Genomic DNA, 23,346 nt, shown 5'->3' with positions numbered 1-23,346 from the left:
CATGCGTAAAGTAATTTACCTCTCTATAAATATACTTATATTTGACATCACCAACAGTCTTTTGTTGTGCAGTTAGCATTCTTTTATACTTTCAATCGGCTATGAGGAAATTTGATTGGTTGTCAAATGCCTAAAACAACTTTTGCCATTTACAAATTTAAGTTTATTAATATAGGCGGTATAAACCAGGTAAAACTTATACCACGGGCAGCCTCCAAGGACCTTTCCTGGTCTTGATCAGGGGCCAAATACGATATCTTTCTTGGAATGTCTTGCTTGAGTCGCCATATTTCTCCGCTTTTCGTTTCCTCATTGATAAATTATCGTTCCGTGAATCTCCCCAGGCCAGACCTGCCAACTCTATATAAAGGAACCAGAGCAACAACATTTTGCTTAAAGAGAAAACAATGGCAGAGAACAAAAACCAGAAGCATTTTGTTCTAGTACATGGTATGTGCCATGGAGCTTGGTGCTGGTACAAGCTCAAACCCCAGCTGGAGTCTGCTGGTCACAGGGTCTCGGTGCTCGACCTTGCAGCCTCTGGCATCAACATGGAGGCAATCCAAGATGTTCGTACATTTCATGAATACACCAGACCTTTATTGGGGTTTTTGGCCTCACTCAATGAAAGGCCAATAGTTGTGGGGCACAGCCTTGGAGGCATGAGTTTGGCCCTGGCCATGGACTTGTTCCCCAACAAGATTTCAGTTGGTGTTTTCCTAACAGCGTTCATGCCAGATACTACACACCACCCATCATATGTTATTGATAAGGTACCGATCAATTTGCAAGTTTCTGTAATGTGCAAATTTGATACTTACATTTTAGATTTTCATCATGTATCCATTATGATGAAGATTTTGCACTTCATCAATTATGGGTCCTACACCATGCTTCTGGCATATTGTTACATAATTTGTTGAATGAATAACTCCTTGTACGTTTCATCGATTCAATTAATAGAATATTTACTCATCAAATTGTTACAAAATTTGTTGAGAAATGATAAGGGATTCTAATCGAAGAACTGTTGTGTTTTCTCTCTTGAAAGACCTCAGCGGAAGGCTCAGAAGAGGATTTTCAAACTGTAACCATTGGCAGCCCAGAACAACCTCTGACGGTAGTAACTATGGGGCCCAAGTTCTTGGCATCTCAGCTCTATCAGCTATCCCCTGTTGAGGTAACTCTGTCTCTCTGTCTTTGTTCTTTATTGTTGGTAAACTCAATTCCGTGAACCTACTCCTATTCCTTCTTCATCAATTTATGACGACAAACTATTTATCTATAACCGTTTCAAGAGTTTGATTTGAAACGATAAGTCTTCAATTAATTGCTAGATGTGATAGTAATTATTTTGCTTTTGAAGGACCTGGAACTGGCTAAAACTCTGGTCAGGCCAGGATCAGTATTTCAACAAGATTTGTCGAAGGCCAAGAATTTTTCGAATGAAGGGTATGGATCTGTGACGAGAGTTTTTGTTGTGTGCGATGAGGATAAAGCGATAAACCTGGAATCCCAACGCTGGATGATTCAGAACAATCCGCCCAAAGACGTAGTGGAGATCAAAGGTGCAGATCATATGGCAATGTTCTCCAAGACCAAACAACTTTGTGACACTCTCTTGGATATTGCAGATAAATACGCCTAATATTAGTATAGTATTAAATTAATAAACAAGCTCTAGCAGCTTTTCAAAAAAAAAAAAAAAATAAACAAGCTATAGCTCTGTTAATTAATAACATTCCTCTCATCAGATATCATTGTATTATGATGATATACATATACTAATAATTTCTTTAACAATGATGATAGTGTAATGAAATATGGGATTGGTACTTCAAAAATTTGCATAGAACTTGAACAACTTGCCTTTTCACTCAAAATATGATGTTCCCTCTTTAATTTTTTTTTTTTGAAATTTGATAATGTCATTAAAATGCCTGTGGACATCAACCCACTAAGCCTGGGACGATTTTAAGCATGGGAGTTTCGATGTGAAGCTCCTTTGCGTAAAATCTTTCCCACAAAAATACAATGGTGAACAGCTCTGTTACACAAAAACGCAGAGCACTACTCTGCTATACATTTCCAGGATTCCCCTTATCTGTTCAGAATACTTACAACATGTAACCCACAAAATTTACAAACCCAGGTCCCTAGCCAAACACGTCAACCAAGCAAGCACATCAACCCACTTTATCAACACTGAAATGTCCCTTTCTCATTCATTACGAGTCGAAAACGAAAGCAAAAAGAGAGGAAAGGAAGCATGGCCTTCATTCATTCAGACATTATCTTCATAATTTCCTAGCTCAAAAGTAGAACTCACCAGACCTCATGGGTTCAAAAGCAGCCTGTGGTCCCAGCCCCATTGACAACGATAATACCAGGCCTCTCTGGCTCGATCAAGTAGGAATATAGACCTTGAGACCCCTTACTTCAGTGACCAAGTCAGGCCCTGAGACAGAATCAGTCGAAGATATTGATCAAATCCACTTGCCGTTGAACCCCTTCTTTCGCTAGATGGTCCGCAACTTGATTTTTTTCTCTGAGAATATGGTTAGCCTCCCATCTTGGAACACTCTTTTTCAGACTCTCAATGTGAAGTATCCATTTGCGCATCTTCCAAGGGGCTTCATTTGGATTATTAACCCACTTGACAACAATTTTAGAGTCACTTTCAACAATCAAAACATGTGTTGAAGCCCATTGTGATGCTGCAAAAATCAAGAAAGCCTCTTTAATTGCTCGAACTTCTGTAAGGTTTCCATCTCCCATTCCTATTGTCTTGAAAAAACTAATTTTCATACAGCCATTTTCATCTCGCAAAGCTCCTCAGATCCCAGCCTCCCCAGGACTTCCTCGAGCAGCTCCGTCAACGTTAAATTTCATCATTCCTTGGCCTGGCCGGATCCACTCTTCCGCTTGTCTGCTAGAGAAAAGCGAAAAAAATAGTCCAGCAGTGAATCTTATGAGCACATAGAAACAGTATGTGAAAGGTGATGCTTCCATGCACGCCACTAGCTAGATAGCTACTTTGTATCGCCATTTGCCACAATCAATGTGGGCAGCTACCAAGGTTGTGAGAGTAATTAAACACTGTTCATAAGATTGAAAAACTGACAGAAACTTCATTCTATTTAAGTATAATACTTTTCTCTGTATTTAATAGTCATATGCATTCCCACTGCCCTATAGCACAGCTGCATCCAAGTCAAGAGCGCCCCCCCCCCCCCCCCCCCCTTTTTTACCAGTTTTTCAAGATAGCGCATTTCTGAGCTATAAGAAGATGTTCGAATAATTTAGCTTTTTTTTCCCCCTAAGTACCAGCAAGAATTCCTATCCACTTGCAACTCTGCACCTAAGTTAGCTGAACTATATTAAAAAGAATAATACTAAAATATTGCTTACCAGTCCATATTCATGATTTTACTTGTAAAATATGCAAGACATTAACTACACCTAGTGATACGGTCCATATCAATCTCTACTTTAGCTCATAAAAAAGAACTTCATCAGTTACAATTGGTGTGAATCTTTATATAGTCGGTATCATTCTAGTATATAATAGATGTGATATTCATGATTCTTTTTTTTAAAACTATGACATCTTCCTTTAACTTCTCATTGAAATTATGACTCTACCCACTGATCAAAATATTCTCTTTGATATGGAATTCACATGATCTACGCTAAGACCATGACACAAAACACCGTTGCAATACTTTCGCCACTAGACCCCAAGCTTTCGAATCCTTCATTAAAACCAGATAAGAGGCAGACTTTCGTGATACATCGACTCCCTATTTCACCATGCAATATGCACATATCCTCTGCGAGGCTGAAAACTGTAGTTCTGATTGATTTGTTATAAAAATATTAGTTAGAATAGCATTCGTGCATTTTGTTGGGACCAAAGCAGTAACATGTGTGTCTCTTCTTTCATTAATGAATATAGCTTGAGAACAAAGGAAATAATAAAATTCGACCCAATTAGACTATGAGAATCGAGAAGGATGCAGTTGAAAATTGATGTCTAATCGTCAAGATGTTTGGTCATATCATTCAATTTACTGTTGGCGGCAGCAAATACATGTGATATTGGCAACCATTACTGCCCCAACATTTTTTCTCTCTCCATTTAATGTCCTAAACTGAGGACTTACTACATATAATGTTTTTAATTTATTAATTTGTTCTATGGTGAATGAATGACTTTTATGGCTTTATAAAACTTATACTCGAAAGTAATCATATATAGGTTGATGATAGGGTTATAAAATTAATAAATATCGGCGTGTTCTTTTGAGTCTGTAAGTAGGAAGGGTTACGGGCAGTTACTAGAGAGCCCAGGGACCTTACCATTTTGTATAGACTTTTGGGTTTTATTTGCTGTGCCTTGATTTAGGGATGTTACTTCAGATGTGAAAGTAATAAACCTGAATCTTATTTTGTTTCCAAGCTTCAAGGGTGAACTATTGGTTACCTCTGTTTTGAATATATACTGAATTTTCAAAAAAAAGAAAATTAGATTCTCACACCCTAAAAAAATAATAAAAATTAAAAAAAAATCAATCTTAGTCTATTAAAGTAATGACTAATCCCCCTCTAACAAAGCGTAAAGGACCAAAATCCAATTCTACCCATTCCCATTGGGTCTTATGAATCATATGTAACTAAAAACAAAAGTAAAATAGAGAGAGGAAAAATGGATGAAGTTTTTGGCATGGAAATTAATTGAGAAGAAAATAGGGTGAGTCCTAATTGATAAGAGACAACGTATCTTAATTTTATAAAGAATCTGAATGAATAAAAGGCTGAATTCAATGGTTGCCTCATATGCATTTGTGAGTTCAACCCGTTTCAACCCCCTACATGAGTATATCAAATGAAGTAGCTGTTGAACAAGTTGTTAATCATAAAAGTAAATAATTAAAATTGAAATATATATACATATATATAACTTGTCACAAACGTAATTTATTGCTGTAAACAACTTTCCCTTCATCCATTTGCATCTATTGGACTGGTAAGGCCATCCATTTGCAATTTCCCAACTTTAAAATAGTAAGTAGTAGTTGCAATTTGCCAACTTCTCTGATCATGGTGATCACGATGAGCTGACGGCGTTTCTACATCTTGGGTACGAAGTGTGTGTCGTCGAAGAGGGGTTCCCCTTGACTTCTCAGTGTCGATTGGTCAAGTGAGATGTGTTTGGGGTTGCGGTTTGCTGCTGAGGCGGGTGTGGCTTTGCTGGGATCTTCCTCTTTTGGGGATCTCTCCTTGGCTTAGGTAGGTGATCGAGCTCCTTCTAGCCTGCTGCTTATGTGATTAGGCTGGTCAGCTTAGGCCGACTGCTCTTTTTGTGATCTTGGGCTCTCTGCTTTACATTTCTTGTTGCCCCAAGTGCGTAGATTAGGACTATAGTTTCGTTCATTATGCTTATGTTTGCCCATTCTGCAAATGTTGTTAGGGGCATTTATGTTTTCACTATGCTGCCAAACGCGGTTGCGCAGCTCTTTTGTCTTCTGTACAGGGGCGATACCCCTTCTAAAGTTCATTTGCTATGCTAAGAGGAGTCTTACACCGGGTTTGGTGCTATACTTGTCGTGGCATTCAAGTTCTTTTACCTAATAAAATTCACTTTTCAAAAAAAAAAAAAAGATTAGTAAGTAGTGGTAGAAGTTGCCGACTAGCTTACTTTGCTTTCACACACAAAAAATAAAAAGAGCAAAAGAGAGCATCTTGTAATAAAGAAAAGACCTGGTAGATGAAGCTTTAAATTATTCGGCATTTTGTTTGATAAATGCATTGAATAACGTTCGGTTCATTAGGGACATTGGATCTTGATTCTTGACGAAGAAAATAGTACACACACATATATATATATATATATATATATATGTTGACTTAAAAATTTTTATTGTTAGATACATTTTGTTACTTCATCAAAACTTCTTTAAATTTTTTTATTAATCAATATTGATTTTAATGATGTGACCATTTATAATACATCAATTACATTGACAATATATCAAATATGAATTCAAAATTTTAAATTAAGTTTGATTTTGGATGATATTCGTAAGGTGTGGATAAACTAAACTCAATTCAAACCCGACAATTTTTATTTAATTACATAACTCCTAATTTAGAATTAATTTATGTAATTTTGAATTCATGTATAAATTCGTTCACTCTAATTTTAAAAAATCTTTGTCCTGTCAACGCCTCCAACAGTTTGTCTTTTGCTGTTGGGATATTTTTTTTTTCTAAATGAATTTATATTATCTAAAGAAACAATAACCTTAGCTTCCTACATATTTGAAGAGAGCGTTATTAGCAAATAGCAATACTACTATATACTAATAAACATAGAATAGGCCTTGAAGTTTGCCTTGACATCAAATTAATATTATTACAATAATTAAATATTACTCTCGCAAATTAGCTCTTATAAATTATTTCCTTCAGTAAATCATTCGTGTTTAAATATAAAAGATTTTTTTTCTTAATTTAACAAAAGAATAATTATAATTTCACTCTCAAAAACCATTCATCTCTCTCCTTTTTTTTTTTTGTCATTTTCTTATCATATATTTAGATGATACGTGGACAGAAATTCAAAATTGAAGGGGGAAACAAGTGAGTTTAGAAACCATATAAATCATTTTCCCTCTTCTTTGGATCAGTCTAATGGATCTTAAAAAGACTACTTAATTTAGTTTAGTGTCTTGTTAAATGATTCATTTCAGAGCATTTGTTAGCATAAATATGTTTTATTCAATATAGTCAATTCTCCATTTAAGGAAACGAAGATGATTTTACCCTTAAAAGGGAAATGCTTAGAATTTGACTTTTCTTTCAGTACATGTTTGTAGAAATCATAGGGAAAGGACAAGATGATCAGTTGTTCTTCTATGTGAAGTCTGTTTCTATGCTTATTTTTCCCAAGGCCCAATTTAATGTAGCATGCAACGTGAGAGCCATTCTTTCCTGTCTCTGAAGAGCAAGAAACTGTTGGAAAAGTTAAATGCTTTCGCAAAGGCAAAGCCAATAGTTGTTGCAAAAAAACAAAAGAGAAAAAAACCAAAGTGTTGCTTCCTTCATTTTATTGCCTTTTTCCCACTATATATACTGAACACATAGGAGTAGGGGAAAAGAGCAGCTGAAAAGAATGGGTAGAAAACCATGCTGTCTCAAGGAGGGGGTCAACAAAGGAGCATGGTCTGCGCAGGAAGATAAAATCTTAACCAACTATATTGAACTCCATGGAGAAGGCAAATGGAATACTCTTCCCCAAAAAGCTGGTATACGCAAAACAGTCTAGTTTCTTTCTCTTCTCTTTGTTCTTCATTTCATCTCTGAACTACAGTTTCTTCAGTTTATAACTTGTTTTCTTCTCTCTTTTTTTTCCCACAGAGGGTACTTAGTCCTTGTTTTCTTCTTTTTGCATCTGTTGTTTTTCAATTAATAAAGGTTTGAACAGATGTGGGAAGAGCTGCCGGCTACGATGGATGAATTATTTGAGGCCAGGTATTAAGAGAGGTAATATTTCTCCTGATGAAGAGGACCTTATCATTAGACTTCATCGTCTTCTCGGTAACAGGTAACTTCTCCTTCTTCTCAATCAATTAATTTGTTAAAAATAATAAAAACTTGTTTTATCTCTTGGGGCCTGTTTGGACGAGAAAAGATTAATTGCATCAAATGCCAAATTCTATACAAATTCTTCTGATCATTTTTCCTTTATCAATTGAGAGGTAGAAATGATAAGAACGTAAATTGAAGAAGCATCCATTAAAACACATTTCGAGACTAGAATGCCACACTGGCTAGCCTATCTCAATTGTAAATTAATAATCCTATTGCATTCCCGATTGGGGAAAAATTGTTTTTATGATCATAGATTTATAATAAATGCTGTGAAAGATGTTAGCTTTATAGTATACCTTATAATGCTTACGTTTACCTCCAATGGCGGAAAGAGGGATGGTTGAGGAATGGCAGTGAATAAAAAGACAAATTTTGTGCTTTAAACTTCAAAGCATTCATGTCAAGGCACGTAGGATTGGTGAAGCAATTAATTTTTTCTTTAATTTTTGTAGGTGGTCTTTGATAGCTGGAAGGCTTCCAGGACGAACAGACAACGAGATCAAGAACTATTGGAACTCTGTACTGTCGAAAAAGTTGAATGGCGATGCATCAAAGCCACCGAATAGGCAATGTGAATGTGAAGGGAAGGAATCTGTTGAAAAGTATAGATCGGGTAGTACTCCTAATGTGATTGCCCCTAAGGCCAGACGTTGCACTGGGACCTTAATCTCACTTGTCAAAGGAAACCATTTGCCGAACAACCCATGTCTTGCTTCTTCAACCCCAGCGGATGATGAATTAACGTTGGAATCTCAAAAGGATGACGTCCAAATGCCTAATGTAGAAGATGAGGCATTGATTGACAGCGAGCTTTATATGCCTAATACTTTGGATTACTTAGATTTCTCACAAACTCGGATAGAGGACATGTTTGAGAACGGTAACATGCATGAGAGTGAGCTTGCACCCATGTTAGAAATGGAGTTGGAGAACCTGACCTCTTTGCTAGGACTGGAAGATGAATGGAGAGAGCTTGATGTTGAAAATGATTAATAAATAACTATTTCTTTTTTTGTAGAATATTACTATTCGAATAAATTTTTTTTACTCAAACCTCACTTTTTCATATGTTTTTTAAATTATTTACTTATATCTTTTTGACAGCATTCATGATTTATCGAAACATCTTGAGTTCAATAAAAAAGAAAGATATTGGGTATGAAATATTTATTGTTTTATTTTTAATACATTGGGTATGAATCACAATTTATAATCATATGTCATCAAAATTAACATTTATTCAATAATTAAAAACTTTTAAAGTTTTAGATAAAATGCTAAATTTTAATATGGCTACTGATCCTTGCTCCATTAAAGCTAGCTACTTATACTTTTAGCTGCAACGAATTTCATTTCCATCCCAAACTTGGCATTTTGTAGTACCTCTCCCAACCTAACCAAAATAATTAATATATAATATTAATAATTGTATGGAGTACATGTTTCTAATATACAATATATTGTAATGGGACATTGGGTTTCATAGGTTAATACTGGCCTAAACCTAACGAAATCTGTTTAAAAGGGGTGGAGCTGGAATACAGGTCAAAATCTGGGCCAGGTCTATCCGTCAATTCTTCATGAAGTCCCTGAATTAGACCAATAGGGGATATACAAATAAAACAAAAAGCCCGCAAATCCTGTAAATTTGATACCATGATTAATCTTTTGACCACAATTCTCGACTTGTATAATATAACTTTAAGATATTAATAATTATACAAGTAAATATAAATATAATGTGATTAATTAAATATTTTAAAATTTTAAATATATACACGTATATGTTTATTAAATATATGATATAAAACGATTAATCCATTTATTAAACGATCACTAATACATTTATTAAATAAATTGAATTAAATTGAATGTGATACAATACGATTGACAACTTATTTAAACATAATTAATTTATTAAAATTTGTATTATATAAGTTCGTAAACAAATTATATGAGTCAAATATTTAGATCGACACAATAACAATCAATTATTAAAAAAATCTTAAACAAATTAAACGAATTTACCTTGTTTCATATCTTAAACAAATTAATACTATTAATATATAAAATACGATAATCTTAAATTTAAATCCACTTAACTCTGTATGGTTTTCGTATCACTTTTATTTGATTGTCTTCAAAATTATACAATAAACGTGACTCAAGTCACTTCCAGGAGACTGACTTAGCCACGAATTTAATGATTAATCAAAATAAACTATTGCCCAAAGTAGTGATTTTACTTTTAAACTCATTTGTTCCAATAAGTGCATGAAGTCTCCAAACCCAAATCAATAATGGAGAGAATCCAATTAAGCCAAAGCTATCACTTTCTGGAAAATGAATTGTGTCTATAGCCCAAAATTTCTAGCTTTTATTTCCCATCTTATGCCGGCCAAGATCGGCAATCTCTAAAGCCCCTGCTAAATAAGGCCAAGAGTCAGGAGAGCAAAGTTCAAACTCTCTGATACAGACTAAGAAGAAAAAAAAAAAACATGGGAGAGGACAATAGGGAAAAGCACTTCGTGCTGGTGCATGGGATGTGCAAAGGAGCTTGGTGCTGGTACAAACTCAAAACCCGGCTCGAGTCTGCTGGTCACAGGGTCACAGCGCTTGACCTTGCAGCGTCTGGCATCAACACCAAGTCAATCCAAGATGTCCGGACATTTCATGAATACAGTGAACCATTGTTGGAGATGCTGGCCTCTCTTCCTTCCGACAAAAAAGTCATACTTGTCGGGCACAGCCTAGGGGGCATCAATTTGGCCCTCGCCATGGACAAGTTTCCACACAAGGTTTCAGTTGGGGTTTTCTTAACAGCATACATGCCAGATACCACTCACCAGCCATCGTATGTTTTGGATAAGGTACTAGCTACCCTTTTTTTTTTTTTGAAAGTTAAAGGAATATCATTAACGGGAGTAACCGATGGTTAGCTCCACTCAAAAGAACAAAAGAACTGCAATTTCAAGGCCTATGCGCAGTCCTGGAGGTGACATACCCCTCAAAATTACATTGCAATGCCTAACAATCCCTTAATACATAAAACGATTTCGTTGAGTTGTGATTTGCAAACCCAATGCGTTCTGCCCAATCTGTTGTTGCCAAAAGAACCTGGAATAGAGCTAAACATGAGCTTGTCAACAGGAGTCAATAAACCAATGAAAAATGCACAAAACAGGAAAGAAAAAGGGTTTAGAATAAGGTTACTTTGATGTTTTTTCAAGATTGACAGCTATATTTTATTCTTGTGGTGGAAACTTTTTTTCACTTGAGATGAAGTTGAAATGTTCAGCACATAATTGCTAATTGTGTTGACTCTTCTTCTCCCTGCAACAGTTCTTTGGGAGCATCTCGCCAGAGATGTGGTTGGACACTCAATATTTACCCTACGGTGGACCTGAACAACCTCTCACATCAGTGATTTTTGGGCCTCAGATCATGTCATCCAAACTTTATCAGCAATGCCCTGTTGAGGTAATTTTATTTCTCTCTTTCTATACTCTCTATATATAGTATGATTTCGATCTCTCAGAAAATCTAAGTTCAAGAATTTCAGATCAAACCAACTAAAAATTACATCTACTTTTCAATTTGTCAATATGCATTGAAGTGTTGAAGTTACAAATAAAGTATATATGGACTTCTTGTTTTTTGTTTTGAAGGACCTTGAGCTAGCCAAGACTTTGGTGAGGCCAGGATCAGCATTTCTACCAGATTTGGGCAAGGCAACCAAGTTCTCTGATGAGGGGTATGGATCCGTTGCACGAGTCTATCTTTTGTGCAAGGACGATAGAGCAATACCCGAGGAATTCCAACACTGGATGATCGCGAACCACCAGGCAAACCATGTGATGGAGATTGCGGGTGCTGATCATCTGGCAATGTTGTCCAAGCCACAAGAAGTTTGCTATTGTCTATTAGAGATAGCAAAACAATATGCTTGAATATGAATATAATTAATGTCTATTAGAAATGAAGATTCAATACAGAAACTAGGAGGAAGTGTAGCCCCCCAAATCTTTTTGAGTCCCAACAACAGAGTCGGATCTAGCTTAACCCATCAGCCATATCACTAACATCACACAACACATGAGGAAAAGAAGAAAAATGATAAATCTAAAGCAAATCATCGAATTTTTATCAACCACACCCTTCCATTGCCAATAGTTGCCAACATCAGTAAGCCAGAAGAATCAGTAAATATATTATATCAACTAAATAGAAATTGTTCTTTCTTTCTTTTTTAGACAAAAAAAAATGGAAAAAATATTCATTACTTTCGTGATAGACTAACACATGCACTGTTAAATAAATCTAGAGTCGCTTTTCAAAAAAAAAAAATCTAGAGTCAAAATTTGTTCATATAATTTTTCCAAGTAATTTTCATTTATCTTCCTCCTCAATTTCAACTCTAGGCCCCTTTTCCCTATTAAGTCGTTATGTTTTGCCCTTCATTGTAAATCCCTCCCTGATCACAAGACAATAGAGTAGATATTCATAAAAGCCAATGATCTCCAGATTGGCCCCCAAAATTCGAAGTTCCTTAATGGAACTTGAAAATGATGTTTACCAAATTTTTATTCAACTGTTTCATAAGTCAGCAAACCGCAGATGATACTTGGACCCATCCCAAAGTCATATTTCCAAGAGGTAACAGGTATGTCATGAACTCAGTTTCAAGAAGTAAAGATAAAAACCAAGTATTCTGAAAAGAGTCACAAAGAACAGAGCAATTGAACAAGCAAACTGATACGTCCAAAGTTCTGCATTCATAACTTCATAAGAAAACTGTATTTATACAAGTAATGCATGATTAACACCTGTTACACATAAAGACAAGTGTTAAAGAAAGTTACATGCATTGCACCTCATCAGAAACAGATACATTATGCACTTAACAACCAGTACAACTAAGCAAAGAGGACATAAGCATGTCTACGAAGGAGGTTGATGCATGCTTTATTCCTAACAAGGTATACAAGCGCATTCAAGAATATTTCTCTGCAATTCTTTGGAGGCAAGAGCACAGCTCCTTAGGCTTTGAAAACATAACCATATGATCAGAGCCAGAGACCAGCTTCACCTCATCTGGTGGATTGTTTTCAATGATCCACCTCTGCAAGTTTTCAGGTATCCCATGATCCTGATCACACACAATGTACACTCTACTTACTGATCCATAACTCTCCTTGGTAAGCTCTAGAGATATTTTGCCTCCATACAGAGCAGTTGGTCTTATCAGAACCGTTGCAAGCATCAAATCCTGCTTTCAATAAATGATATCATCCGTTTATAACCGAAAAGAAATCTGATAAAAGCATCCTTTGCTATGACTTTCTTTGGGAATTGGAGAAGAAATGAATTCTTTTTTTACCTCGGGAGGGGATAGCTGGTATACATTTGATGAAATATAGTTGTGCCCGGCGAGCACGGAGGTCGGAGGATGGTCAGGCCCGTTGTCAAATGTATATTTCCCATCCATCTGGGAAAATATTCCTTTCCTAGTAAACTGCCCGAGAAACAACAAGCAAAGAAAAATGTAGAAGGAAAATTCCATTGATGATTATTTGATAAATTGACATATGAAGGAAATTGTGTCAGATTGTAATTGAAAATGGTAGGGTATTTGATTATATGATTGCATAATTGTGCCAATAAAGATCCAATTATGCAAAAAAGAGGGAAAATGAAATCAGAAAAAAAGGTTGATCTTTGGGTTTGTGCCAAAAATGCCGAAGAGAAAGAGACAAAGGATTTTATAGTTTCTAACGCCTGCTTGTTTTCATCTTAGGTGTGTGTGACAATGTGGGAAAAGGGAAGAGAGAGTGATGAACAAGTACCTCTTCTTCTATTGAAGCAAAACTGAAGTCAGGGCCTGGCATAACAGCGGTGGCAAAAATTGCGACAGAAACTTTCTCAGGAAATCTTTCCATGGCTGCAGATAGGCTGACTCCACCCAGGCTGTGACCCACCAGAATTACCTTTCCCTCTACCGGCAGAGACGCCATGAATTCCATTAATGGCTCATAGTAGTCTGAGATTGAATGAAGCTCATGAACTTGCTTCGGATGGACCCCAGAAGCTGCCAGGTCCAGAGCTGTAACTTTATGGCCGGTAGATTTCAGCAGAGTTGCCACCTTATACCAGCACCATGCTCCATGGAACGCTCCATGGACCAACACAAAATGCCTCTGTTTCTTCTCCATTTTCTGCGCCCTGATCTCTAGAAATTGGTTTTGCCCTTTATGCTATGAGAAAAAACTCATCTTGCCCGACATGGTTTTGTTATTTTGGTAATTGGTCTTCTTCAGAAAACATTATTCATTGTCTTCCATGGCGTGTGAAAAAAGACAACTGAATAATGTTTTATAAAGAAGACAAATTGATATCGTTCGCCTCGTGGGAGGTTAAAAAATATGCTTCTAAAGATTCAGCTTTGATTTTCCCTTGTCGTGCACTTACCATTTCGACTTGCATTATGCACACATAATTAATATTTTATTCACTATTTTAAGTCAATGATTAATTCACAATTAGTGGATATTTGAATACACTCATTCATCCAAAAAGAAGCAGCAAATAGTAGACAAGGAGAAGTGGCAAGACGAAAGGGATCAAAAGGAAGTACAAGCACTAAGAAAACTGGTTATAGTGCTACATAATTGCTTTGTATGTGCTATCTTAACGCCATTTCTCTGCCTCTCCTCCCAGATCGATCTCTCTTAATGTCACCGCCGAGATGCAGCTTAAAGATTACCAAGAAAAATGGTAAATCCTAGGATTTGGAGTGAGACTTTCCATGGATTTTCCACAATCTCCACTGCCGGAGCCGGATTTGCCAAATGTCAACAACACAAACTAAGTAGGCCACTAATATAAAACAATGAAAGTTTGACATTTATTCATTTTATTGCATCTGTTTCAATCAAGCAGGCTAACAGTGGACTTGAGCAAATTCTAAGTAGTGACAAGTTCCTAACAGCAAGCACGCTCAAGTATATTTCTCTGCAATTTCTTGAAGGCAGGAGCACAGCTCGTTTGGTTTGGAAAACATAACCATGTGATCAGAGTCTGCAATCAGCTTTACCTCATCTGGTGGACTATTTCCGATCATCCACCTTTGGAAGTCTTCTCTTATGATATTGTCTTTGTTGCACAAAATGTAAACTCGACGCACTGATCCGTATTTCTCCTTGGTGACCGCAGTAGCCTTGAATGATTCTTCATCTTTATGGAAACCAACATGTCTGGCTAAAGTTAGTGCAAGCGTTAAATCCTGCCCCCATCCATTGTATGCAAACCAAGAAATATCAGCTCGTGACTCAAAGACAAAAGGAAACCTGAATTCAATGGACAGTGTTTTTGCAATATGATAAAGGGTGACTACAGTCTTACCTCGGGAGGGGATAATTGGTATAACTTGGATGCCATGAAATTGGGTCCGAAGAGTAGTGAGGTTGCAGGCTCATCTAGCCCATTATGGAACCCAAATTGCGCGTCCATGAACTTGTCAGAATCCAATCTTTCATTCACCTGTCCGAGAAAAGACCAGAAATGAAAGTTAAGAATTACACCAATATCTTCTTCTCTTTCTTGTTCCAAACATGAGGCACCAATATGGAATCGAGAAAGAAGGAAGTAGGCCCAAAATTGTCCTACTCATGAAATCAACAACTTGTAATTTGCTATATGTTCTAAATTTTCAAATGCAAAAATGCTATCGAAGAAAAGCAGTGAATTCTGACAATATTTCTGGAAAGATAGAGAGAGGGGAAGAGGCATGTACCTCTTGAGATAGAGTTTGAGAAGTGAGTTTTGGACCCGGCATAAAAGCAGTGGCAAATACTGCGACAGAAATTTTTTCTGGAAATCTTTCCATGGCAGCAGATATGCAGAATCCACCCTTGCTGTGGCCTACTAGAATCACCCTCTCCTCTGGTGGGAGAGACGCCATGAATTCCATCAACGGTTCAAAGTAATCAGAAAACGAATGAACCTCATGAACTTGCTTTGGATGGACCCCGGAAGCAGCCATGTCCATGGCTGTAACCCTGTGACCCATCGATTTAAGCCGAGTTGCCACCTTATACCAGCACCATGCTCCATGACAGGCTCCATGGACTAGCACAAAATGCCTCTCTGTCTTCACCATCTGCTCCCATTCCTATCCTTTCTTACCTTCGTATCTCAAAATTATCTGAGTCAAACAAATTTAAGGCCTTTAGTGAAATTTGAGGTCTCGTAATAATATTTATCCATTCTTTGTTTTTTTTTTTTCTTTTCATTTTAATAATAATATGTAAATACTTTATTTACAAAATATAAAATCACATTCTATAAAAAACAAACAAAAACATAATACATCAGAAAAGTCAAGTCTGCAGGATAGACGTGTACCAAAAGCCAAGAGGACAACATCACAGAGTCAGTAACCAAGCATCAAAAGCAATAAAGAAAGGTATTTTTAAAATAATTTTTTTTATAATTTTAATTATTTTTAATTAAATTAAATAAAATTATTTTTAATAAAATTACACGTCATAATTAATTTATTACACATAATGTACAACAATATGTTATATGTTATGATTAAAAAAAAATTATTATACGTTATATATAAAAACATATTATACACTATATTGAAAAAATAGTATTATTATTACACGTCATATTAAAAAATATTATTACTAAATATCATATTTAAAAATATTTTATTATATTTTAATATCTAAAATATTATTATTATTTACGAACTAAAATTTCAAATATTCTCAATACTTTTCATTTTTTTTTATTTTTTAATAATGTAACACCGATTAACATGTTTTCATAAATCAAAATATAATTTTTTTTTATCTAAAACATCTATTTCAATTAAAAATAATTTTTTTAAAAAAAAAACCTAATTTTTTTATAAATTGATCAAATTAAAAATTATTTCAAATATCTGTGATCATTTCTACCATTTTAATTTTATTCAAAATACCTAAAAATCAAAATTTTCAAATAATTACCCATTCAAACACATCAAAACCATCATTGAGTATTTTGAAAACACAGAAAACAGAAATATAAAATTACAGTAAAGAGAAATCAAGAGCATAAGATACGGATGTTAAAAAAAAAATCGATTAAATTAAAAAGAACTAGATGATGAGAGAAAAAAATTAAAAGCACAAATAAAAAAAATTGTAATGAATGTTTTAATTTATTTAAAATAATTTCGAAAGTATTTTTATCATGGTTAAATATGATTAAAAATAAATAAATTTATTTTGATAGTTATTTTTAAAATATTTTTTTTATTCTTCACAATTTCCTCATAAGAGGAAAACATTTTAAAAGTTTGGACATTCACCCATGTTTATTCTAATTGTTTCACTTTCACCATGCATCAAGCAAGGCTAAGAGTTGGCTCGAGCAAATTTCCTATAACCCACCAAGCATTGCCCCTCTAATCATATTTCTCTGCAATTTCTTCAAGGCAAGAGCAGAGCTCCTGGGGTTTAGAAAACATAACCATGTGATCAGATTCTGAAATCAGCTTCACCTCTTCTGGTGGATTGTTTTCAATCATCCACCTTTGGAAGTCTTCGTCTGTGACCTTGTCTTTGTCACACACTATGAAAACTCGACGCACGCATCCGTACTTCTCCCTGGTCAGTTCAGTTTCTTCAACTGATGCTGCATCGTCATTGATACCAAAAGGCCTGGCTAACATTGTTGCCAGCGTTAAATCCTGCCCCAATTTACAATATATTAGTGAAGAAATATCAGCTCTCTTCTCAAGGGCAAGGAAAATTATACTATTGGAATGAGGTATATAAAAGAATAAAGGCTGCAAAGAAATCATACCTCAGGAAGGGATAGCTGGTATAACTTGGTTGACATGAAACTGGGCCCAAAGAGTAATGAAGTTGGAGGCTTATCAGGACCATCATCAAACGTAAATTGTGTGTCCATAAAGGATCCCAATCTCTTATGGAACTGCCCAAGAAAAGACCAGGAATTAGACTCAAGAATATATAAGAGTTGGAGTCCTACCAATACAGAATTGAAGAGAAAACGGATTGAAGTTGGGCCTCAATTATCCTACAATGAAATCTCTAGTATTGCGATCATCAGATGATTCAGAACCCACCATTTGTTCTTTTCTTTTTTCCTCATTTTCCCTGTTGAGGGGTTGTTTAGTTTCAAAGGAATCAGCTGTCAGGGACCACAAGCAAGAAAAGTTTGACCAAATTCACGATTGAAATGAAAGCTACAATTATCTGAGAACCTAAGTCAAGAATTAGGTGATCCCTTAATCCTACTTTAGATTGCTGACTAAGAAAATACTCAGACAAGTCTTCATATTTTCTTGGTTCCATAGCATTCTGAAAGAGCAAAATATAACAATTGTAGATCATGCTTATTATATACCCCAGATCTTTGCATCGCCTACTGCAACATGCAGCAGCAGGCATTACTACAGCCTACCTTTTCCCATTTATAGAATCTAAGTCCCAAAGCAATCTTACAAGATGAACATCAAAACTGAATTAGATCCCTGAAAACTTATGACTTATCTATGTGACTTGCTTCACCAGGGACCCAGCTTTGCTGTAGGTCCTAAATTCAAATGGAAAGAATGCTATATAACAAAGGGCAAAAGTCACTCAGTGTGCCCATCTCTGTGAAGAGAGAGAGAGAGAGAGAGTAACAAGTACCGCTTGACGCAAAGAAATGTAACTGAGTTCAGGTCCCGGCATACTAGCAGGGGCAAAAACTGCAACAGAGACTTTCTCAGGGAATCTTTCCATGGCAATAGAAATGGTCACCCCGCCCATGCTGTGGCCAACCAGAATTACCCTCTCCTTCGGCGGGAGAGACTCCATGAATTCCATCAATGGTTCAGAATAGTCTGACATCGAATGAAGCTCATGCACTTGCTTCGGATGGACCCCAAAAGCAGCTAGGTCAAGAGCTGTAACTTGGTGGCCCGCTGATTTCAACAGAGTTACCACCTTATACCAGCACCATGCTCCATGACAGGCTCCATGGACAAGCACAAAATGACTCTTTCCCTTCTCCATTTGTTGCCCTTCCTACCCTTTCTTGCCTCCAATCTAGTTTGTGCTATGGAAAAACTTCATTTGGCCATACTATGTCTTGAAGTAGGTGTCATATCACACTATTACACCCAGGTCCCACACATTTACCATCCACCATGAATTAGCTCCGGCAGTCAGCAGAGCAGCACCATCCAAGGAATAGTTGTGATATTGAGGTTTCAAATGTCCCATAGCTAAATCGAGCTTTGAAAATGAAAATAGCTACAAATTTACTGAATACATAAGAGAAATTCATACTACTTATAGTAAAAGTTAAAAAATTTAATTGTAACTTTATAATATGCTCTCTCATACATCTTTCTTTTATCATGATATCATACATGTTGGATATAAAGGAACAACAACATATAAACTAGTGTTGTTTATGTTGACTATGTAAACATTTTAGTAAATAGTTGTCAACATGGAAAATTAATTTGTATAACATTTAAATTTAATTATAGTTAATACTTACATGAATTAAACTTTTTCAAATAGTAGCATATCAAGTTGATCAGGAGTCATAGAAGGCCTGATTGGCTGTTTCTTGTCGTTTGCCCTTTGAAGTAGAATGAAGTCCACCAAAGCCCATAAATTTCTAAATAAATAGTAAATAAGTTCCAAACCATAATTGATTTCTATGTTTAGGTTAAGGCATCTGTCAATTCTATAGGCATCTTCCCTCCATCCACGGCGAGTACTGCTCCTTTCACTGCTCTTCCTTGGTTAGCTGCACATAGAAACAGTCTTCAAATATTTCTTCTCTCTCGTGCTCTTTGTTGTTGTCAAACAAAAAAGAAAGATTATTAGCCTCATAAAAATCCGTTTGTAATACGTCCATTTTTCCTTTGAATGAACTGCCTCAATGAGGTCAGAGTCGTGCTGCACAACCAGAAAAACTCAGGTCAAAGATTTCTTCTCCTTAACTTGAACATTAGAAAATATATGTATTAAAATAATTAAAAGATTACAACTAAATTGTGATAGTATACCGCAGCATCTTTACTTATCTGAAGTTCAAGAATCATCAATAATACTCAGCAAATTTGTATCAAACATTTTGAAAAAAAGATGTACAAAAAGAATTTGATAGAGCTCAGTTACCTGAATAGGCCTTCCATTCTTCAAAATGTAATCATCCTACTGCTTAAAGCAGAGTTCCTGAAATCTTGTTAAGCTGCAATAAAAAACAAAATGTAGGAATATTCAGATATTAAACTGTCATTTTCTTTTTTTTATTGAGAAGCAATATGGCAAAGTACGTATTCTTTTTTTGAAAAACAGTAAAGTATGTATTCTCGTATCCAACACATAGTTACATGCATTTCTAAAAATATGAAGAATCTTAAAATGTTGAGCAATGAGAAACAATCAATAATTGAAAAATGAAGCACCGTTTTAAAAGCACTTCTGGATTATATGGAAACAAGTTCTTCAGGTGAAGGTTCTCCATGGAATTTTTCAGAGAAAGCAAGCAGTCTTTCGCTTGCTGATACGCCTGTTCCCCAGTTCTATATTCAAGGTCACTCTTAAATTTCTTCTCTAGGTATAAAGGAACAAATTTTGCAGGTCCGGATGATGGCTCTATCTGAGATTTGGAGCTTTCTGATGAAACTTTTCTTCTCTTGCAATAAGATTGATTTTTAACTTCCCCATACACTGAAAATTTTGTAAATATTTGCCATGAATCACATACCATGCGCAAGCACCTACAAACAAAAAAGGCCACACCACACAACAAAGTGTGCCAGAGTTACACTGAATCAGATGCAAATAAGAATGGAAAACAGAACTCTTCTATCATGCCACCTTGTAAGGTTAAGTTTAAGGAGAAGCATGCAACAGATGAAAACTAAAATACATACCTTAAGAGATATTCTGCACAACTAATTCCTGTGTCTTTTGAGATAAGATAATCAAGAAGCACTTGATGGTCATAGTGCAACTGCAGGTAGTGAAAACACAAGACGTCAATGATTAAATATGGTGTACTCCAAACAAAAGAGGTGGAATGCATTTTTTTTTTCTATTTCTCTTATTTTGTTGGACAGTGAAAAGGAGAGCCTGGGAGGTATCTTTCTTTTCTCGCTTGTGTATGTATGAGCAGAGGGGTGGGGTGCTCATAGCATGATTAAGATGTAAAGACTTGCCTCAGCAAGGAACAGATGAAATAGGTGTATGGGATTAAATATATTTGAAACATGAAAAAGAACATCTTCTCTCATATCTTGAGATTCCCATCTTTCTTCAGGGAATCTGCAGAAAAAACAAGAAATAATTAAAAGAACCAAAGAAAAATCATTAAAAAAAAAGAAGGTAACAACCAGGATATCATTGCTCACTGTTGTTCTTCACAAGCTTGCACAGAAAGCAGTTGCAAGAGCAATTTGAATAACACATCATCCTAGGAAAAAAAAGGATTAGAACATGGCACACCTAACAAAGCATAGATAAAAAGAAAAAGAAAACAGAGCAACTACAAACTCTTTACACGCAAATACTGCAGTATAATTTCTCAGGGAAAAGCACACATACGCAAACATACAGAAACGGAAACAACATAGAAGCATACAGCCTTATAGTGTTTAGCAGAGTTTCCAAGGGTGCAAGGAGCCGACCTCATGCATGTACAGTTTGAGGAAGGAAAATGAAAAGCTTATGCATTTCTCCATGTACGTTTCACGGTCCACAAGCATATCGACAGGCAGATGTTCAGAAAGCCATGTATAAAGCTCTAATAAACCTTTCTTTCTACCATAACAACTCATATCTGGAATTCTGTCAAAACTCAAGCCTGACTTTAAAATTGCACTAGGACAATGCATGCCAGTGTCTTTTCTTGGATTTATCAAACTGAAGCAACACCTCAAGAGAAGAAAAATGGCCTGTCTTTGTAAATGGCAAGAGTGCATACTATGTACTTCACCATCAGTAATACTTAACATAAAAGGAGAGTCTTCTAGACAATCATACTGATACTCAACTTCAGTTAAAGGTTGGCATAAAAGCTCTTGAAAGTACTCATGGAGAAGCTGAAACCAGGAAACAAGAACCATACAATCTAGGGGTATTTGGAAACTGAGCCTGATCATCAAAACCTGGAAAATTTGTTTAAGTTCAAATAATTAGAGCGCTTACATGCAACACTAAAACAGATCAAGAGTAGTGGGAAAACATTTAAATTTCCATACCAATAACTTGTGCCTGAAGTACCGAGAGATGCACGTATTAACACACTCCCCTTTCTTGCCAAGGCACCAATATAGAAGTTTGGGCATAAGGTTGATAATTTTCAAAAGAATCACATGCTTATCCAGGGAATCATCTAACCCTTCCACAAAACTAAACTGCTCAACCAATGAACAAAGAAACTGAATAAAATTCCCTAAGAACACAATTCTTAGCTCATCATCTTCACCACCATTTCCACGAAAGATCTCATCCATAGAATCCCAAGGCACATTCAAAATACCAAAACGAATCAAATTTAAAAACACTTGAACAAGCTCATCATCACACTCTTCCTTCAAAATTTTCAGTATATTTCTTAAAATTCGAATAATTCCAGCTACTGTAAACAAGCTAGCATTTTTCAACTTAGGCTTTAATAAACCTACAAGACATAACAAATCCGAATCTGAACCTTCAACTCCACCAATAGAAGGTTCAAATGAACATGAAGATATGTTAGAGATTGAGAATTCAAAGCAAATACAGAGCGAACGGATTAAAAAGTCCCAACTTTTCCCCTGCAATAACACCAAAAAAAAATCATTAAATAGAAAAACAAGCTTTAAAGTTTCAAACAAAATCTGTAAATTTTGTTAAACGTACAGACAAAGCTATAAATTCAGAGAGGGTCACGAGAACGTTGCCAGCTAAATGTTGAATGAATCGGCTTTCGAGAGTTAATATAGTTATCTGAAAGAGATATTGAAGAATTTAAGTGACTTGGGTTTTGAAGAAAAAACGTGTAAAACAAAGAGAAGAGAATATAAAGAAATTACCAGGTGAGATATTGCTTTGGATAAAAATTGGTGGTTTTCTAAGTATGGGTTTAATGGAGAAGCGGTGTTAGTCGTGTGAATCAAGCGGTGGATTTCATTTGACACCTGAAAGGTGAACGAGAGATAAGAGTTAAGTAATGAAAGCAGTAAAATGTAGGAACTTGAGAGAGAAGGGGAAGAGAGGAGAACCTGAGATAGGATGAGGAGAAGGTTTTTCTCTTCTTCTTTGCTTAGAGAGATATTCTCTGATTCCTGCCATTGTAAAAGAAAAACAGACTTCACAAGTGAAGATTAAAGAAAAAAGCAAATGAAGGGCATATAGAAAATTGGACAAGAACGGAACTTACGGTGAAAGGGTGGAGAGAATCGTTGATCAGACGGCAGAGACGGGAGAACTCGGGATCAGAGAGCGAAGCTGAAGACATTTTTCTTGCCTCGATGAGTGCCGTTCATAGATTTTGATTTTCGACTCACCTTCGAACACTGGATTTCTCAGTCACTGTATTTTATGCCGGTGTCTTGTCCATCGGAAGGCACGAAAACGTAGCGTTTCGATTGTTTAGAATATTAAGATATTTAATTTA

At 35.8% G+C, this 23,346-nt stretch overlaps 7 protein-coding genes across 7 annotated transcripts; 3 read left to right on the top strand and 4 right to left on the bottom strand.

Moving 5' to 3' along the window:
• On the top strand, nt 200-1,844 carry LOC18611059 (methylesterase 3). The gene is made up of 3 exons (XM_007047079.2): nt 200-773; nt 1,052-1,180; nt 1,367-1,844. The coding sequence occupies exons 1-3, from the start codon at nt 408-410 to the stop codon at nt 1,646-1,648; spliced, it is 777 nt and encodes a 258-aa protein (XP_007047141.1). The 5' UTR covers nt 200-407; the 3' UTR covers nt 1,649-1,844.
• LOC18611056 (transcription factor MYB23) lies at nt 7,166-8,649 on the top strand. The gene is made up of 3 exons (XM_018116720.1): nt 7,166-7,310; nt 7,480-7,609; nt 8,109-8,649. The coding sequence occupies exons 1-3, from the start codon at nt 7,178-7,180 to the stop codon at nt 8,647-8,649; spliced, it is 804 nt and encodes a 267-aa protein (XP_017972209.1). The 5' UTR covers nt 7,166-7,177.
• Nucleotides 10,011-11,628, top strand: LOC18611055 (salicylic acid-binding protein 2). The gene is made up of 3 exons (XM_007047075.2): nt 10,011-10,526; nt 10,999-11,136; nt 11,325-11,628. Exons 1-3 carry the CDS (start codon nt 10,155-10,157, stop codon nt 11,604-11,606), a joined length of 792 nt encoding a protein of 263 aa, XP_007047137.2. The 5' UTR covers nt 10,011-10,154; the 3' UTR covers nt 11,607-11,628.
• On the bottom strand, nt 12,396-14,035 carry LOC18611054 (methylesterase 10). The gene is made up of 3 exons (XM_007047074.2): nt 13,503-14,035; nt 13,037-13,171; nt 12,396-12,925 (listed from the first exon to the last, which is right to left on the bottom strand). Exons 1-3 carry the CDS (start codon nt 13,866-13,868, stop codon nt 12,650-12,652), a joined length of 777 nt encoding a protein of 258 aa, XP_007047136.2. The 5' UTR covers nt 13,869-14,035; the 3' UTR covers nt 12,396-12,649.
• LOC18611053 (methylesterase 10) lies at nt 14,508-17,308 on the bottom strand. The gene is made up of 4 exons (XM_007047072.2): nt 17,213-17,308; nt 15,449-15,859; nt 15,058-15,195; nt 14,508-14,938 (listed from the first exon to the last, which is right to left on the bottom strand). Exons 2-4 carry the CDS (start codon nt 15,812-15,814, stop codon nt 14,654-14,656), a joined length of 789 nt encoding a protein of 262 aa, XP_007047134.2. The 5' UTR covers nt 15,815-15,859; nt 17,213-17,308; the 3' UTR covers nt 14,508-14,653.
• On the bottom strand, nt 17,045-19,322 carry LOC18611052 (methylesterase 10). The gene is made up of 4 exons (XM_018129366.1): nt 19,231-19,322; nt 18,372-18,977; nt 17,518-17,649; nt 17,045-17,401 (listed from the first exon to the last, which is right to left on the bottom strand). The coding sequence occupies exons 2-4, from the start codon at nt 18,735-18,737 to the stop codon at nt 17,117-17,119; spliced, it is 783 nt and encodes a 260-aa protein (XP_017984855.1). The 5' UTR covers nt 18,738-18,977; nt 19,231-19,322; the 3' UTR covers nt 17,045-17,116.
• Nucleotides 19,152-23,301, bottom strand: LOC18611051. Its single transcript, XM_007047069.2, has 12 exons — nt 23,110-23,301; nt 22,952-23,014; nt 22,763-22,867; nt 22,590-22,676; nt 21,947-22,504; nt 21,374-21,853; nt 21,098-21,159; nt 20,906-21,011; nt 20,621-20,700; nt 20,150-20,464; nt 19,860-19,932; nt 19,152-19,637 (listed from the first exon to the last, which is right to left on the bottom strand). Exons 1-11 carry the CDS (start codon nt 23,185-23,187, stop codon nt 19,896-19,898), a joined length of 1,971 nt encoding a protein of 656 aa, XP_007047131.2. The 5' UTR covers nt 23,188-23,301; the 3' UTR covers nt 19,152-19,637; nt 19,860-19,895.

This window comes from Theobroma cacao, chromosome 1, assembly GCF_000208745.1.
Source record: "Theobroma cacao cultivar B97-61/B2 chromosome 1, Criollo_cocoa_genome_V2, whole genome shotgun sequence".
Classification (NCBI taxonomy): Eukaryota; Viridiplantae; Streptophyta; class Magnoliopsida; order Malvales; family Malvaceae; genus Theobroma; species Theobroma cacao.
Note: the sequence above shows the minus strand (reverse complement) of the source record. Positions and strands in the feature narration are given on the sequence as shown.